At 46.4% G+C, this 16,754-nt stretch overlaps 1 protein-coding gene across 3 annotated transcripts in view; it reads right to left on the bottom strand.

The window, feature by feature from the left end:
• PPP1R12B (protein phosphatase 1 regulatory subunit 12B) overlaps positions 1 to 16,754 on the bottom strand; it is a 786,992-nt gene that overhangs the window by 614,496 nt on the left and 155,742 nt on the right. For all 3 annotated transcript variants that reach the window (XM_069238924.1, XM_069238923.1, XM_069238925.1), the window contains exons 3-5: positions 14,359 to 14,477; positions 11,085 to 11,244; positions 8,455 to 8,599 (exon numbers count right to left, since the gene is read on the bottom strand). In XM_069238924.1, the coding sequence (XP_069095025.1) occupies positions 8,455 to 8,599; positions 11,085 to 11,244; positions 14,359 to 14,477 (424 nt within the window). The remainder of the gene's footprint in view (positions 1 to 8,454; positions 8,600 to 11,084; positions 11,245 to 14,358; positions 14,478 to 16,754) is intronic.

Consider the following 16,754-nt stretch of genomic DNA (forward strand, 5'->3'; position numbering starts at 1 on the left):
GAAACGTGCGTGGAATGTAAATGACAATGCATGACCACACAATGCTTTGAATACATTTTAAAAAGTCCCCCGCCTCATCTCCATTAAAGACAGGTGGGCCATGAATGTTTGCTGTACTAAAAACTCAGTTGTGGTTCTAAAAGGTTTGGGAGGCATTATTCTAGAGATACACAGAGTAAAAAAGAAGATTTTTCAAGCATTTTGTAAACCTTAGAAGGTATTTGTCCTCATATTGGAGCGTTGTTGAGCTACACCACAGAGGCACAAAAAATCATATAATTTTGTGCCTTAGTGATTGAACAGTCAGATGATTTGCTGCAGCCACCGTGAGATGCCTTCATGGTTAGTAGAGCTAGAAGAGTTTAGCAAATGCTGCTCTGCTAGTATTACTGTCCATTTCTATCCGTGCATCCCTAGATGGAATACGGTCTATTATGATCACAGAACTAGCATCATGGCAGAACTATCAAAACCTGCCCAAAGTAAGCATCTTCTCCACAAAAGGGTATGTATCCAGAGCAAATTTATTTGGTGCTCAACCACTAGCGAAAACATCTTGAGATACACACCCCTACGTCACAAACAGGTTCATGTTTCTTTTACTTTCCTGGCAGACGACAGAAATCTCTAGGAGTAAAGGTATAACAATAGTAGGCAGAAATCTTGCCACAAATTTTCATATAGATACATTTAAAGTACAGATGTCCCATTTTCAAAAACTATGGCCCTCATTATGACATTGGCGGTAAGTCCCACTTACCGCCATGCCGACCGCCACCAACATACCGTCTCCACGGCAGATTACTGCTACCCATTTTATGACACACACATACCAATCCGTCACTATACAGACACACGCACAAGTCCGCCAGCCCAAAGGACAGTGATAAATTGGCAATACCAAAACCCACACTGTTACACCAACAGAACTACGCCCACAGCATTCTGATCACGAATCACCGCGGCGGACATTCAACCATGGTAAACCATCGGCGGTACATACCACCGCCCTCAAAATACACACACACATACAAAACGCCACCACATTGGACAATTCAAACTACACACACACACACACACCACACCCATAACACTATAAAACACACACCCACAATACCCACAACCCCTTACGATGAAAAAATACTGCCAACTGAGAGAGACAGACCACGAGCACCCACAGAACCAGAGACACAAAACACCATCACCCATACACCATCCACGCACCTTACAGCACACACCAACACATCACCCCACACACACCACACACACTACACCCATGGCACCACAAAGACACCCCAGGCTCTCAGAGGCGGAGCTAAGGGTCATGGTGGAGGAAATCATACAGGTAGAGCCACAGTTATTCGGATCACAGGTGCAGCGGACTTCCATTGCTAGGAAGATGGAGCTATGGCGGAGGATAGGGAATTGGGTCAACGCCGTGGGACGGCATCCAAGAACAAGGGATGACATCAGGAAGAGGTGGAACGACCTACAGGGGAAGGTGCGTTCCGTGGCACCAAGACACCAGACAGCAGTACAGAGGACTGTCGGTGGACCCCCACCTTCTCCCCCACAACTAACATGGGAGGAGAAAGTCTTGGCAATCGTGCATCCTGAGGGCCTGGCAGGAGTAGCAGGAGGACTGGACTCTGGTAAGTCAACTCTCTACTACTATCACCCCTCTACCTGCATGCCATCACATACCCCCGCCACTGCCCTCACCCAAACTCCTCATGTACACCCCACCATCACATCACACTCATCCCAATGCCAAGCCCTGCACGCAACACCAATGCACGGACCCCCATCACAGACCTGCATGGACACACATCACTAAACCATGCATACTTGAGACAATCACCTAGCCCACCAAATTACTACTCACACAAGGCTAAGCTGCCAGGGCAATAACAACCATAGAGGGCAACACATGCATGCACAAGATGGCACACACAGAAACATTAACACTGCATTTACATTCCCACAGGTCCCCCATCCAACGTCACTGGAGAGGAGGTGCGCCAGCAACATCCAGTCCCCAAAACAGTGATGACAGCAGCTCTGGACACCTGGATCTGGATTATCAAATTGGCCCATCAGGGACTTCCGGACAGTCGGTTAGCCAGGCACAGTCACACACGCCCACACAGCCTCCCCCTCAGGAAACACCACCACAGCACCCACTCAGCGGGCCCATACCACTGTCCCCAAGACACGTCAATCTGCAGTGTGTCCACCACTACAGGGACCCCGGGCCACCCCATAAACACAGGACAATAAGGGACCTGGGGTCAGTGGCAGTGGGCACAAGGTTCAGGGGACACAGGCACAGGACAACAGGGAAGCTGGGAGGACTGCTGTGCGACAGGGGGAGGGACAGGCCCAAGTAACCGACTCTCCAGGAGGCACTCACCAACATCTTGGGAGCATGCCACCATTCCCGGGAGACGATGGGCCAGATTCTGGACAATTGCAGGAGACCCAGCGGCTGCAGGAGGGACAGTACCTGGGGATCAGGGAGGACCTGAGGGACATCCACACCACCCTGGTCACCATTGCAGGGGTGCTGGCAGACATGGCCAACATCATGAGAGAGGCAGTGGCACACCAACCACCGCTGATGCTAGTGGACAGGAGGCCCCGCCACAGGAACAACAGACCACCAGCATCCCACCCACTGCAGAAGGAGAACCAACCTGCAAACGGTCCCTGCGATCCAGGAAGAAGCAACTGTGATACAAACAAACTGGACTCTACCCTGGACTTTCCTCCATCAGCAACCCAGCCCATTGCAATAACCCCTCCACTTATAATCACCTAAATAAACACCCTTGGAACAAAAACAAGTATAGAGTCTGTCAAGCGATTGAAATATGTATTTGTTTAACAAGCTGTACACATTGCAATTCAACTATACAGTAATGTACATAGGTATGACCTGTAGTTGGCAGCAGTCACCACACCAGGAGCCAGAGTGGTGCACAGATATCTGAAAATGGAGATGCCAAAGGATACAGTAAGTGGCCATTGTAGTGGGAAAATCAGCCTGCCATGTACAATATGTCCAACACAAAACTGTCAATGGAAGGTGAAGTTACAGTGTCTTACCTGTGTGTCACTGGAAGTACTGTTGTATGGTTGATGTTCTGTTGTCCTCATACTCATCCTCCTCTTTGTCACTGTCCACAGGGTCCACTGCTGCCACATGCCGATCTCCAGCCTCATCCTCCTGCAGAAAAGGCACCTGGCGTCTCAATGCAAGATTATGCAACATACAGCATGCCACAATGATCTGGCAGACCTTCTTGGGTGAGTAGCACAGGGAACCATCTGTTAGATGGAGGCAACGAAACCTGGCCTTCAGGAGGCCAAATGTCCTCTCGATTATTCATCATAATCGCCCATGTGCCTCATTGTAACGTTCCTCTGCCCCTGTCCTGGGATTCCTCACTGGGATCAGTAGCCATGAGAGGTTGGGGTAACCAGAGTCACCTGTAAATATTGATGGATACATGTTAGCCAAACACTAACCCCAAAGGGCCAACACCATACCCATACACCAACTTATACTGGGTTTGAACCATGGGCTCACCAATTAGCCACACCCGGTGCCCCTGGAGTTGAGCCATCACATATGGGATGCTGCTATTTCTCAGGATAAAGGCATCATGCACAGACCCAGGATACTTTGCATTGACATGGGAGATGTACTGGTCCGCCAGGCACACTATCTGCACATTCATCGAGTGAAAGCTCTTTCGATTTCTGAACACCTGTTCATTTCTATGGGGGGGACAAATGCAATATGTGTACCATCAATAGCCCCAATAATGTTGGGGATATCTCCCATTGCATAGAAGTCAGCTTTCACCGTGTCCATATCCTCTACCTGGGGGAAAACATTGTAGCTGCGCATGTGTTTAATCAGGGCAGATAACACTCTGTTCAGCACTATTGAGAACATTGGCTGAGACATTCCTGCTGCCAGGCCCACTGTCACTTGGAAAGAACCAGTTGCCAAGAAATGGAGCACAGACAGGACTTGCACAAGAGGAGGGATCCCAGTGGGGTGACAGATAGCAGATATCAGGTCTGGCTCCAATTGTGTACACAGCTCTGTGATTATGGCACTGTCAAGTCTGTAGATGAGGATAATGTGCCTGTCCTCCATTGTTGCCAAGCCCACCAGCGGTCTGTCCACTGGGGGATGTCTCCATCTCCTATTCGTCTGCAGCGGTTGTAATCTAGGGGGCAAAAGAGTGAGCAGCTGGTCAGTATTCCACTTTTCCAAACTGTACACTGCATTGAATGTTGTGACAGAAACAGTTTGTTTTTGGATAGGCCCAAATGTGTACTGTGACTGGGCAGGGGTCTGTGGGCGTGAGGTATGCTGCTATTGGCGTTAAGTATTCCTCTCCTTGGGCTGGTGACTAGCATTGTGACTGGTAGTGCATTGGATAGTGCGTAGGCCTGTTCCCTGTGTGAGGGTGCTGTGTACGCCAACTGTGGTGTTGGGGCAGCCACTGACCAAGTGTATCCTTTGTCTTTCCCCCCACCCCCCTTTTTGTTTTGTCACCTTGTCCCTTATGTGCATTAGCATCATCTGGTGGAGGAGCAGAGGCACCGGCGACAGAGGGAGCTGATTCCCACATGCCCCATGAGGCCGAATCCACCGACGGTGAGGGCACCAGTGGGACGGAGGGAGAGGGAAGCACCACAGCAGAGACAGGAGGGGACAGTTCTGACATTGATACCTCCTCCGATGGAAGCTCCCTGGTGATGGCGGACACCTCTGTGGCCACCTCAACTACAGGTACAGCCGCCACCCCCCCACCAGCACCGCCCTCCCAGCAGCCCCTCAGCTAGTTTACCATGCCCGCTCACCCGGTAGGGTGGGCATCTCCTTCGCCCCTGGCACCTCAGGCCCTGCCCCAGTCTGCCTTGCTGCCCTGAGTGAGGAGGCTATTGACCTCCTGCGATCCATCTCTGTTGGGCAGTCAACCATAGTGAATGCCATCCAGGGGCTGGCAGGCCATTTGCAACAAACAAATGTTTTCCTAGAGGGCATTCATTCTGGCATGGCGGCCCAACAGAGATCAATCCAGGTTCTGGCCTCCTCCCTGATGGCAGCCATTGTCCCCGTCTCTAGCCTCCCCCATTCAAACTTCCTCTACCCAGTCCCATTCCCTCAACCCCAACCTATCCCAAGCACACATTTAGACCAGCATGCACCCAAGACAACACACAGGAGTGGCCTCAGGCAAACAAGCACCACACATCATCCCACAGGCACTCACGCTAACACCATCCAGATGCAGACACACCAAAATCCACTTCCTCCACTGTGCCCCCTCCTCCTCCTCCTCGTCCATCACCCTCCTAGTAGCATCTCCACTCACACCTGATTTCACTACATCCTCATCCACTACACCCAGCACCATCATGCCTATCACTACACACCCCTCACTGGCAGTCACCACCCCCCACATCCATGCACACGTCCCCTGTGTCCTCTCCCACTGTCTGTGACCCCCCTCCTCCCAAAGTACACAAACGCAAGCACTCAGACACCCAACAGCCATCCACCTCACAACAGCATCCAGCCCATGCACCTGCACCCAAACACAGCAGACAGACACCTCCTACAACCACTTCCAAACCTTCACCCTCTTCCCACCCCAGTGTTCCTAAGAAGCGATTCCTCTCCGCCGTTGACCTCTTCACTACCCCTCCCCACCCCTGCCCTTCCCGTCGGACCAGGGTGGCCACAACCCAGCCGAGCACCTCAGCCACCGCCACAGTAGTGTCGGCAGCTACTGCAGGTGGGAGAGGCTTCAGGGAACCAGCCATCAGCACTGACAGTGTGCCTGCACCAGCTGCCAAGGGGAAAGGCAAGGAGGCACCACCAGCTGGCAAGGGCAAGGGGCCTGCTCCTGCAGGCAGGAAGGACAGGAGGCCTGGTGCTGGGACCTATTCTGAGCCCCCAACACCAACCATGGCAGTTCAGCCGTCCGAGGCTGCAGGGGAAGGGCTGGAGCCTCCCCCCACCACTGTCATTCCCGACACCAGCACTGGCGCCAGCACTACTGCCTGCAGCACTGCCATCAGCAGCAGCCCCAGTGGGCAGCCGTCCGAGGCTGCAGAGGATGGGCTGGAGTCTCCCCCCACCACTGCCAGCACCGACACCAGCCCCAGTGGGCAGCCATCAGAGGCTGCAGGGGATGGGCTGGAGCCTCCCCCCAACACAGACAGCACCAACACTAGCACCGTCACTGCCACCACTGAGCAGCCGTCACCGCCGCTGGGCAGTGTGTAGTCCTACCTCCATGGATTGTAGTGCCTCCTGGACCCTGCAAATCCTGTGGGTGTGACACCCAGGTGAGAGACTGCGACTTTGCACTCCCCAAGTGCTGCATCACAGGGCACAAAGCCCCCTCCAGAACCAGTGGAAGAAACCATTCACTCACCCCATCCTTATCAGGATGGAGCACACTGGCCACAAGGCCCCCTCCAGAACCAGTGGAGAAGCCATCCACTTGAGAGACTGTGGCTTTGCACTCCCCAGGACCAAGCAGTGGGCAGACCACCCACTAGAGAGACTGTGGCTTTGCACTCCCCAGGACCAAGCAGTGGGCAGACCACCCACTAGGGAGACTGTGGCTTTGCACTCCCCAGGACCAATCAGTGGGCAGACCACCCACTAGGGAGACTGTGGCCTTGCACTCTTCAGGACCAAGCAGTGGGCATACCACCCAATTGAGAGACTGTGGCCTTGCACTCCCCAGGACATCGCACAGGGGATGTAGCCCCCTCCAGGACTAGTGGTGTTGTACCATCTTCCGGCTGAGGTGCCCCCCGATACCCCTGAGGTGCCTGTGTACTTTCGACCTGATGCCCCTGCGGTGTTCTCTCTGTGTTGTTGCGGGAGTGAAGTGGGGCCTTGGCCTATGTGATGTGGCCCTGTGGCCCACGGACATTGTGGACTGGGCTGTATCCCTCAATTTGTATATATGTAGATACTGTTTTGATTTTGAAGCACGATTTTCTACAATTTTATATTATTACACTCACTTTAATCAATTCATTTTGTCCTTGCATTATTCCTGAGGGGTATGGGGTAAATATGTTTTATGCTTAATCAGTTTATGTGTATTGTGTTGGGGGTGGGGGTGGGTGTGTTGCGTGTGTGTCACAATCTTTTTCCTCCCCCCCTCCCCTGTGTGCTAGGCAGCAGTACTCACTGTGGTCGTCTTCGCCAGCGTTGGTGTTCATAGTGAAGAAGGAGATAGACTAACATGGGTAACATCTGCAACTCAGGCTCTACGGCGGCGTGGTTCTTCCTTGTTTCTCCAGGGATGAGTCCTTTGCCTTCTACGTACTGTTTCCACCATGCTTTTGATGTCGTTGGTACTGCCCCGGAAAAGGTGGCGGTTAGGCCTGTTGTAATACTGTGGGCGTAACATTGTCTTCCGCCTGGCTGTTGGCGGTTACCGCGACGGTGCTTGTTGCTACCGCCGTGGCAGTCAGTGTGTTAATTAGTCAATTAGTCTCTAACAATGGCAAGGTCTCCTTTCAGCAATCACACCTCACCATTGGCTTCAGTCAGTTCAAGGAAGGCCCTTTGTTCAACAAGCATTTTCCCCAAGAAACAAGAACATTTAAAAAAGCAACTGTAAACAGTCTTTACTTACAAAACAAAAAAATGTCTTCACTAAGCCCCCTTAAGTTTACACTTTCCAATCGTTCGGTTCACTTTATCACATGCTAGAGGAAACCAAAAAGTACCATTTAATTGGGTAAATGCTGTTACAGCACTTATCAATTGCTACATAAAAAAGCAAGTTATATTAATTTTTAGATAGAACACTATAATATGTATTTTAATGTTTCCCGAGGTAATTTCCATTACTGAAAGGAAAGCCTCTTTTATATGCCTGCTCAACAAATAACTAATGTGCGTGATCTGGCCAATCCATAACTGTTAACACGTATTCTGTCTGAATATTGTTACTTTCCTAATGGCATTTACAAATCACTCAGCCTTTGGTCTTATGTTTTATTAACCTGTTAACAGAAGACATTGATGGTATTATAGGACTATAAAACATTGGTGCATGTTATTTATATTCTTTCACACTGCAGACCTTACTATGATAGAGTCGCCTTCCAGCAAGGCAGTGGTAGACACAGGGGAAAAGTCCTGTTCAGTCACAGACTATCTATCCCAGGATGAAACCACATAGAAAAAAACACTTTGCTCTTAGGGGCGGAGAAAACCAACTGGGGTGTCCTACTTCTGATGTTTTCACCCAGATCATCATTTTCATCGCTCATACAAACAACGATGTGTAACAAAAATGGAATGAGGGCCTAATGTTGCCAAAGAACGAATGGATTTTAAAATGCAAAGGCTCACGTAATGCTGGAGTAAGAGTCCTTTAAATATAAACTAACCAGTTTGTTTCTGATCTCCATGTTGCAGAGCTCCTCAGCAAGGATAGTGCAGGCTTCTTTAATGCCCCAGTACGCTGCGGCATGGAGGGGTGTCCAGCCATCGACATCCTGTACATTGAGGTTATACCCGGCCTGAATCAATAGCCTAAGAAAGGAGTAGGCAACATTCACAAACAATTTTTTTTTCAAACTTATTTATAGACTCTTTGCAACTTTATAATGAAATAATTCTTTGAAATAAACAAGCTAATACATGAAAGCAGAACCTAAGCTAAAGTTGGAATAGTAAACAGAAAAAGAGTATGACACGACTGAGGACAGATTGCAAGAGTGAGGATAAGTAATTCACGTGAACAGGCTGTGAATAGGACTCCACTCATCAGATGTAAAGACAAAAGGTGGATTGTTAGAATACATCTGGAAGAATCTCACTCATCAGGAGAGAGTCCCAAATTCTGGGCCAGTAGCTTAGAATGCTTGTGCAGATCCTATGGATCGCTTGAAGATTGGGTATAGTAATTTGCAGCACATTTTGGTGTTGTTTGAAGGCGTTTGTATGGAACAAAACATTCTGGATAGAAATACAGTTAAGTTGATTGCATAGCAGGTAGTGTTAAAATGCAGAATTTCTATATTTTACAATGTGGGTTTTGAGGTTAAGAGACTAGTCTAGCATTAGGTGCATAGGACTGCATTCAGACGAAAGCATAGGCAGCGTATTGTAGGAGACGAAAAATGTCTGCTTTGGATGGATCAATTTCTGGATAACATCATTAAATTCATCTTGCTGGAGCACAACCTTTGTATTCAACGCATTAGGTTTAGCTTGGTGTAGTCAATATGCTGTTAAAAGGAGATATTTATGACCTTCATCATTCTATCCCATGAAGATGTGTTGCTGGCAAAACTCTACCCTTGGTACACTTGAGGAGAGAAATAATCTAAAGGATTTAACCTTCACAAATGGCTGCAACCTGACAGATAATAGGTGAACATCTTGAGCACCTTGTCCCAGAACTCTATGAGCCGGGTAACTTGAAGAATAATGTCCTGGGATCAACTGTGGAATGTTGCACATAAGTTCAAGAGGAACAGAACTATAACCACATATTGTGAGAGCATCTTGTATGAATTGATTGCCAGCAAATGTTCTGCTACTCCCAGACTAGTAAGGACACCCGAGGTTCTATGACTCAATGTATTCCTGAAATTTGGTTTTAAGTGTTGGATTCGTTTTCCAATGCTTGGGAGCCCAGTTATGAGTAATGTTTTTTTTAGAATAATTTAGCCCGATTTATGAATAAGGTGAATGTAAAATTGAAAGCACGATCACTGATAAAAGAGAGCTGTGGCTAAGAGTCAAGTCTTGAGAACTTATTTAACATGCTGAGAAATCTCTGAATTTGAAAAGGGTATTGGTTTCCTGTTGAATGTTACACAAATGGGGATTTCAGAGAAGGTACCATCAACAAGAGAGAGACTTGGAGCAATTGACGTCCAACATACATACTTCCTTACATATAACTAATAAACCAGGAGTAGGCAGCTCCCAATGTTATTTCATGGAGAAATACCCCTTGTGCATTTCCATGAGTAAGTGGTCGGTAGAATATAAACACTCAGGAGCAAGTGCTCTTGCTCCCGAATATTTATTTTTCACTGACCACCTCTTCATGGAAATGAACAAGTGATGTTCCTCCATGACATAACATTAGGAACTGCTTACTCCTTGTGTATTCGATTTCAGATAAAGACCACCAATGAGGAAGAGCTATAAGAGAGAGAGAGGGAGAGCAAGGGGAGAGGCTATTTTTTCCAGTGAAGGAATCAGTAACATCACTGCTTTTAGTGCAGAATGATGGTGCATTGAAGTGGGTATTTCTTTGAGACACTGAGTGGTCCTTTGGGGTGGTTCAATAAGAATTAGATTTGATCATGAAAGGTGGCTTTGCCTAAATGCCTGCTTTGCTTTTGGATTTAAAAAAGTGAAAAATAAAACTGGAGTGTAAATTCTTTCACCAAAGTGTGTTTAATACATTGAACCATTATTCTTTCAGTTTTCAGATTGGTGTAGCCCCAGTAACAACTGCATGGCTTACTTTTAAGCTACATTGCAGCAAGACAGTGCATGAAAGTCAAAGTAAGTATTGTAGCTGGAAGACAGTAAATTCAAAGTATCAGGGGAGGCTGAAATACAAGTAGTGTTTACTTTCATGTGCTAACAATATCCAAGAAACAGGTCCTCTGCACCCCCCCCCCCGCAACAGTAAATAAAGAAAGTAATATCCTTTTACCAACAGCGGCTGGAGAGGTTGTCACCTATGAAAGGTAGACTTCTTCCTACAAGCAAACATTTGCATAGTCACGGGACCCCTTGCTCCAAATTGGAGAGATAACTGGCTCCACTTTTATTTGCCAACCGTATCATATATTTAATTTTGGAATTAATAATTTAAATCAATAGGGCCACAAGAAAGGCCCTTGTCTACAAACATGCCTGATCACATGGGGCGAGATAGTAACCCTTGTCGAGGCAAGTGCCAATTTTTATTCTCTCACTCTCACCATTAATCCCTCATCAGCAGCATTCTTCTAGACTGTAAAAAACTGAGAAACACAGTAGCCATTACCTCATAGCCTCCAAATACCCCTTGGCCGCTGCCACATGCAAAGCTGTCGCACCAGACCGCTTGTGCTTCACATCCTCGATCTTCCTGCTGTTCAACCACTGGCGTGCATCCTGAAGGAGCAGCTGCTCTTCTTCTTTGCGTGCGATTTCCAAATCGATTCCTGTGGAAAAATACATTATAACGTCTTAGTCAGTCACCAGTGTCCATTGAAGAATAGTAGCTTTCATCATTTTGAAGACTACAATCTGTCTTCTATACAGACAAATGAAAACCAACAGGTACAGAAGCTCTGAGAGGAACGTTTTTCGCCCTCACTAATTAAATCTGGCATGCAGATGGATAGAGCTTTGACAGCAGTGTCATCCCGAGTTCCCACCTGCTCGTCTTCTTTCTTTAACACTCCTGTCCAGTTGCAGCTTTGAGGTGAAAGACCAACTCTGCTCTGCTCACACAAAATACCAATCATACATTCTGTCCAATGAAAATACTTATACCTCCAACTATAACCTATTGGGAGTTCTCATGGGGTGGCAGAAGTTATAGGTTTCTGGGGGTATGGTCATAAAAGCCTTGACCTGATGACACAATCTGCACTTGAGCTATGAATAACAGTTAGCAAGATTACTTAAGGTAATCCAGCATAGTTATGATGTAGCACACGCCACGCCTTTGCAATGTGGGTGACGAAAAGGGATGTTACTGAACGTGTCAATTTTCACTGGTATTCCTGTACTCAGTCTGAAGTTTGTAATCTTCCAAGTGCCTTTCCTAATAACATTCTTTCGTTTTCTTCTTTTCGTTTTGCACAGTTCGGGCATGTTCTGTCTGTGGTCACATGACCAGCTGTGAAAGACAAATTGGTAGTGGACATAAGAAATTTAGTCACAGGGCAAAACCTTGTATCAGTAATTTCTCAACACTCGACAAAATGCTTAATACTCAGATATTTTGCTCAGACATGCTCCTTAGGCAAACTTTGTTATTGTTAACATGAGCTGCTTTCCTATGCCATTTGCTTGTGGCCATATCGATGTTATTTCCTGTGGGACAATTCGATGTACCTAAAGAATAGTCCAAACCGAATGTTATTCGCAGGAGAAATTCATGTACCTTCAGAGTGTCTGTAGTTTGCCAAGCTGCAAATAATTTATGGAGAGCTTGTAGTGTAGTTGCTGCCACATTGAAAACTGCCTGTATTCTGACTGGTTTTGAATAGTGGTCCCGGTGGTTTGCAATTAAGAAAAAGACATGATGGGTAGAATACTTGAAATAATCTCAGGCACTAAAAGTTACAAAGACTATGTTCCAGTCCACATGTTTTTACCCTGTATTTTACTCAATACAAAGACCAGCGATATGCGTGGTTAACACTAGAAACAGCTTCTCGGATAACCCGGTATGCATTTTAATGTGAAACCAAGAAAAAAAGTGAAAACGAAGCACTGTCCCGTGATAACCAGCGTTTGCAAATTTGAAGGGAATGTTCACATACAAAAGGACAATAAATAAAAGACTAATTTGATGTGAAAGCCATTCTGGATGCTCTCCAGGTCAAAGCCTAGTTTATTAAATTAAACCAATCAACATCCAAGCAGAAAGGAAAACTTTATACCCAGGGGGATTGAACGGTAACTTTTAAACACTTTAAAATATATATAAATATCTCAAATCAAATTTCTTTCAAAGCTTCTAAAAACAGTAACTTTTGACGAATGTAAGGATTAGAAAAGATAATTGGAATTTCCACTTTCATCTTAAATTGATGTTCTGTTGTCAAACACGTTTTCCATCTCCTTTCTACTTTCCAACTGTGAAGCTGCAGAGATTGAACACAGACATGATCCCATGCAAGTCCATGTCGCAGTGGTCAATGCTTTGGACAAAGCAAAAATACTGTAGTAACAAACCTAAGTCAAAAATGGATAACTACATTGGTTTTAGAAGACTGTATTGCATAAGCCAGACTGAATATTTTCAACCCCTCAAAACTGATCAAACTGCCTATATGCTTCTTACACAATCTTCAACTGAGAAAACCATTCTACACTGTAAAGCAAGATGGCCACAGAAGAATTCAAACATTACCTTTATATTATATGTTGGAGTGGTTTTCTGCCTTGGAGGGTAGTGCGAGTGTCCTGTTTTAGATATTCATTCAACAGCTAGAATTCAAACATTATGGATACATGGTATGTGTTGTAGTGTTAACTACTATCTTTAAAGAAGTTAAGTTCTGTAGAAATTTGGTAGCTATTATCATAGTAGCATAGCACTTGGTCACTAGAACCACAGTAGGTTTTTAAGGCTTGTCATGCACAGCTCAGCAAGAGAGCACTTGGAAAGGCATAGAAAACAAGCAAAGACCATTGGTTTTGGAAGCAACACCCAGAGAGAGGAACCGTTCAATCTTGGCCTTAGATTAAATGTACTAACAGTTTCGGCTGTTTATATGCTAGAAAATCATTAAAGTAAATCCCAAACATGATTTACTGACAGCAACACAGAAATCAACTAGCTTATTCACGTCTTGTGTGGTAAATAAATAAAATGTATGGCTTACCACTAAATTGAACTCAAAAACGTGCATTCTCTATGGGGGGGGGAGGGGACAGATGTGATAGCTCCAAAAAGCAGTAAAGGGAGATTTAAGACAGAGTGATAAAGCCACACAAGAGGGGCATTTTCACTTTCTAATCCGGGGGAAGTGTGGAATTGATTGAAGGTACGAATTTTGTGGCTCTCTGAAGACTGGAGAACTTTTCCTCACATAATGTCAGGAAAGTGCATGATTTCAGCCAAAGTGTGAGGCTCGCAGGGAACTGTGGGTACAACAGGCTAGTGGGATCCATTGAAGTAACACCACCCTTTACCTCCTTTGGTTTCTAGTTTTCTAGTTTTAAAATGCAAAAAATTAAAATAAACAAAACTGTTAGAGATATCAAATCTGGACACATCTATTGCAAGTGACATTCTAAGAGTTCATGCAAAACAAGTCATTTATAGTCAAATTAGGAATACATATTATTCAACCAAACTATCTCCTTGTCTGTCTACCCAGTTTCTCACGGATATGACTTGTTCCACGATTCTAAAGTGGGATTAAAAAGCATTCTTAAACAAAATAAACTTGATTGAAATCTCCTGCAGGGAATAACATTTTTACAACTAGCAAGAACACAATTTTCACATGCAAAATCCACACTATTTCAGGTGATAGATTAAGCATTTACACACACTAATACTTAAAAGATGCATCCTTACAGAAAATGCTTACCTTGCTTCTTGACCTGCTCCAACAGTAGGTCTTTCATAGTGGCTTCCTCTGCGAGGTCCAATGGAACTTCCCCTTCACTGTTCACAGGAGCCACGTTGGCTCCATGGCTTATCAAATACCTGAAAATAGTGCCCCACAATGTAATATATCACTAGTAGGAACAATTTTGGAAGTGGCTATGAGGTCATAAAGGAGCTGGCAAAGCCTGAAGTTACCCACACTTAACAGTAGCTCTGGTAACTTAGGTCAATAGAATATCAAATACACAACAGTCAAAACGCCTGTGCCACTATTAACTTATTAACAATGCGCCAGACTGAACTCAGATAAGACATACAGTTTACTTACCATATATTACCTACATCTATCCCTTACTTCTGAATAAAGGCAACTAGCAATTTCATTATGATGCACAGTGAAGCAAGGCTTAATGTCAGATCTAATTATCTGGGTCACTGTTACAAGCATTTTCGTTTTTGAAAATACAATTCTAATGTCACATCGTTTTATCATCCCTGCATTTCTTATACGCAACTCTTTTACAGCTGAGCTCACATTTCTATTGAATAGCTGGGGTTTGCTTCCTTATTTTTGCATCAAAATCCACCGGAGGGTTATGGAGCTACAGATTTTAGAAATAATAAATAACTTTTATATCAACCGCAAACAAGCATAGGCCAACAAAAAGTTTGAAAGCTTTAGAAAAATTTGTAAAAGTTAGTTCAATAACTCCGGCCCGAGTTGGGCAACCAAGCCTGGCAGGACAAAGGTCTAGGGGGCCAGAAAGGATATTTTGGACAGTTACCTGGTCACCAGAGCCTTTTTAAGGCAAGATCCAAACTTTCCAGAATGACTGCCATAGATATCAATGTAATGGTCCTGATGCTGCGGGATGGAGTAAAAAAAAGGCTCAAAGGATGCTTTGGTTGTGGTGCAGTCAATGGGGGTGCCTTTGTGGTGATTCCTCGGTCCTCAGGTGAAGAGGGCCGAACCTGACCACAGAGGTCAGGGTCCAACAAAGTCCTCTACATTGTAATAGCCAGCCAGCTGATACTGGGCTACTGGCCAGTCTCCACCGCGGTTGTAGCAAAAGCCATTGGTGGGGGCTAGTGTCCATTGGGCGCGACAAATCTGATCCTGAATAGTACTCCTAAGGCCAGCAGACACGGGTGCTAGTTTTTCGCTATCTAGGATTTGTTTTCTTGGGTGCCCAATGACTGGTAGTAGCAAAAATTCTACAGGGGCTACCAACTTTGCGACTTGGGCAACTTCAGCTTTTGTGTCCCTGGAACTAGTTCCAGAAGATCAGCCGACTGATCCTTAGAATCACTGGAGTTGGGAACCCACTTTTCCCTGAGCCAGGAGCTGTAGTCACATTCCAATCTTTGCTAGCCCAAAGTGCAGCAGGTGCAGTTCTTCTGAGTGTGCAGCCTCACTTGTGCGGTTCCAAGGGCAGCTGGGAAGTCCTTCGGTCCTCTCTCGGATTCCAGTATGATCTGAGAGTCAGGGAGCCAGGGGTGCCATATTTATCCCAAGAAAGTGTCCTGAGGGGGGCACGCCATCACAAGCCAAAAGGCTACTGGGTTCACCCTCCTACCTAGTGACGACGTTCCTATGATGTGTGACATCTGGCTGTCCCACAATGCCACATTCCTGCCCCTTTCAAGATGACAACCATTCCTAGGTCGTCAGGAGCTTGGAATCCCCCCAACCGCCTGGAAGCTACCTGAGAGCTACATGCCCAAGGTAAAAACAGTTTGAGGGTGAGTTTCCCCTCTCTGGCCATGTCTCTATACTGTCTACAGGAACAAAAGACATCCTGCTCATGGGTGTTAGGCCAGACGGCCCATTAAATGCAGCCTCCCCTTTGAAGCTCGCCTCTGGACTACCCCCGAGGGGCGACCATGGTAGAGGAGGTGATACCTCACCACTGCGGCACTGCCTTTGTTCCTGAGCCTAGGGGTCATTCACACAGCTCCCCGGGTGGTCGGAAAGCCGTCTGTGAGGGTATGCCTTTGTGAGGCCACTGGACGAACAGATCACAGAATGGAAACTTTCTGAAAGTTGCCTACCTTTAATAGTGACATTAATTTCGATCTGTCCATCATCATGATTAATTTGATACCTTATATAACCAGTTTGGTAGTCCTAGTCAAAAGTTTGCCAGGAAATGCCCCAAGATGGTGGCCAGCTGAGGGGGACTTTCGTGCCTCTCTGCCTTCCCACGACCATCAACCGCCCCCGTCCCTTCCCAAGGCAGCCAGAGCATAGCCACCCTGTCCCAATTAGACAGGGAGGCCCAGGGGCCAGAAGGAGAGTAGGAGACAGACGCAGGCACCCAACAGCGAGCGGATGAGGGGCCGACAGCCGGAGGCCCATAAAATGGGAGCGCAAAT

This window comes from Pleurodeles waltl, chromosome 6, assembly GCF_031143425.1.
Source record: "Pleurodeles waltl isolate 20211129_DDA chromosome 6, aPleWal1.hap1.20221129, whole genome shotgun sequence".
Lineage (NCBI taxonomy): Eukaryota > Metazoa > Chordata > Amphibia > Caudata > Salamandridae > Pleurodeles > Pleurodeles waltl.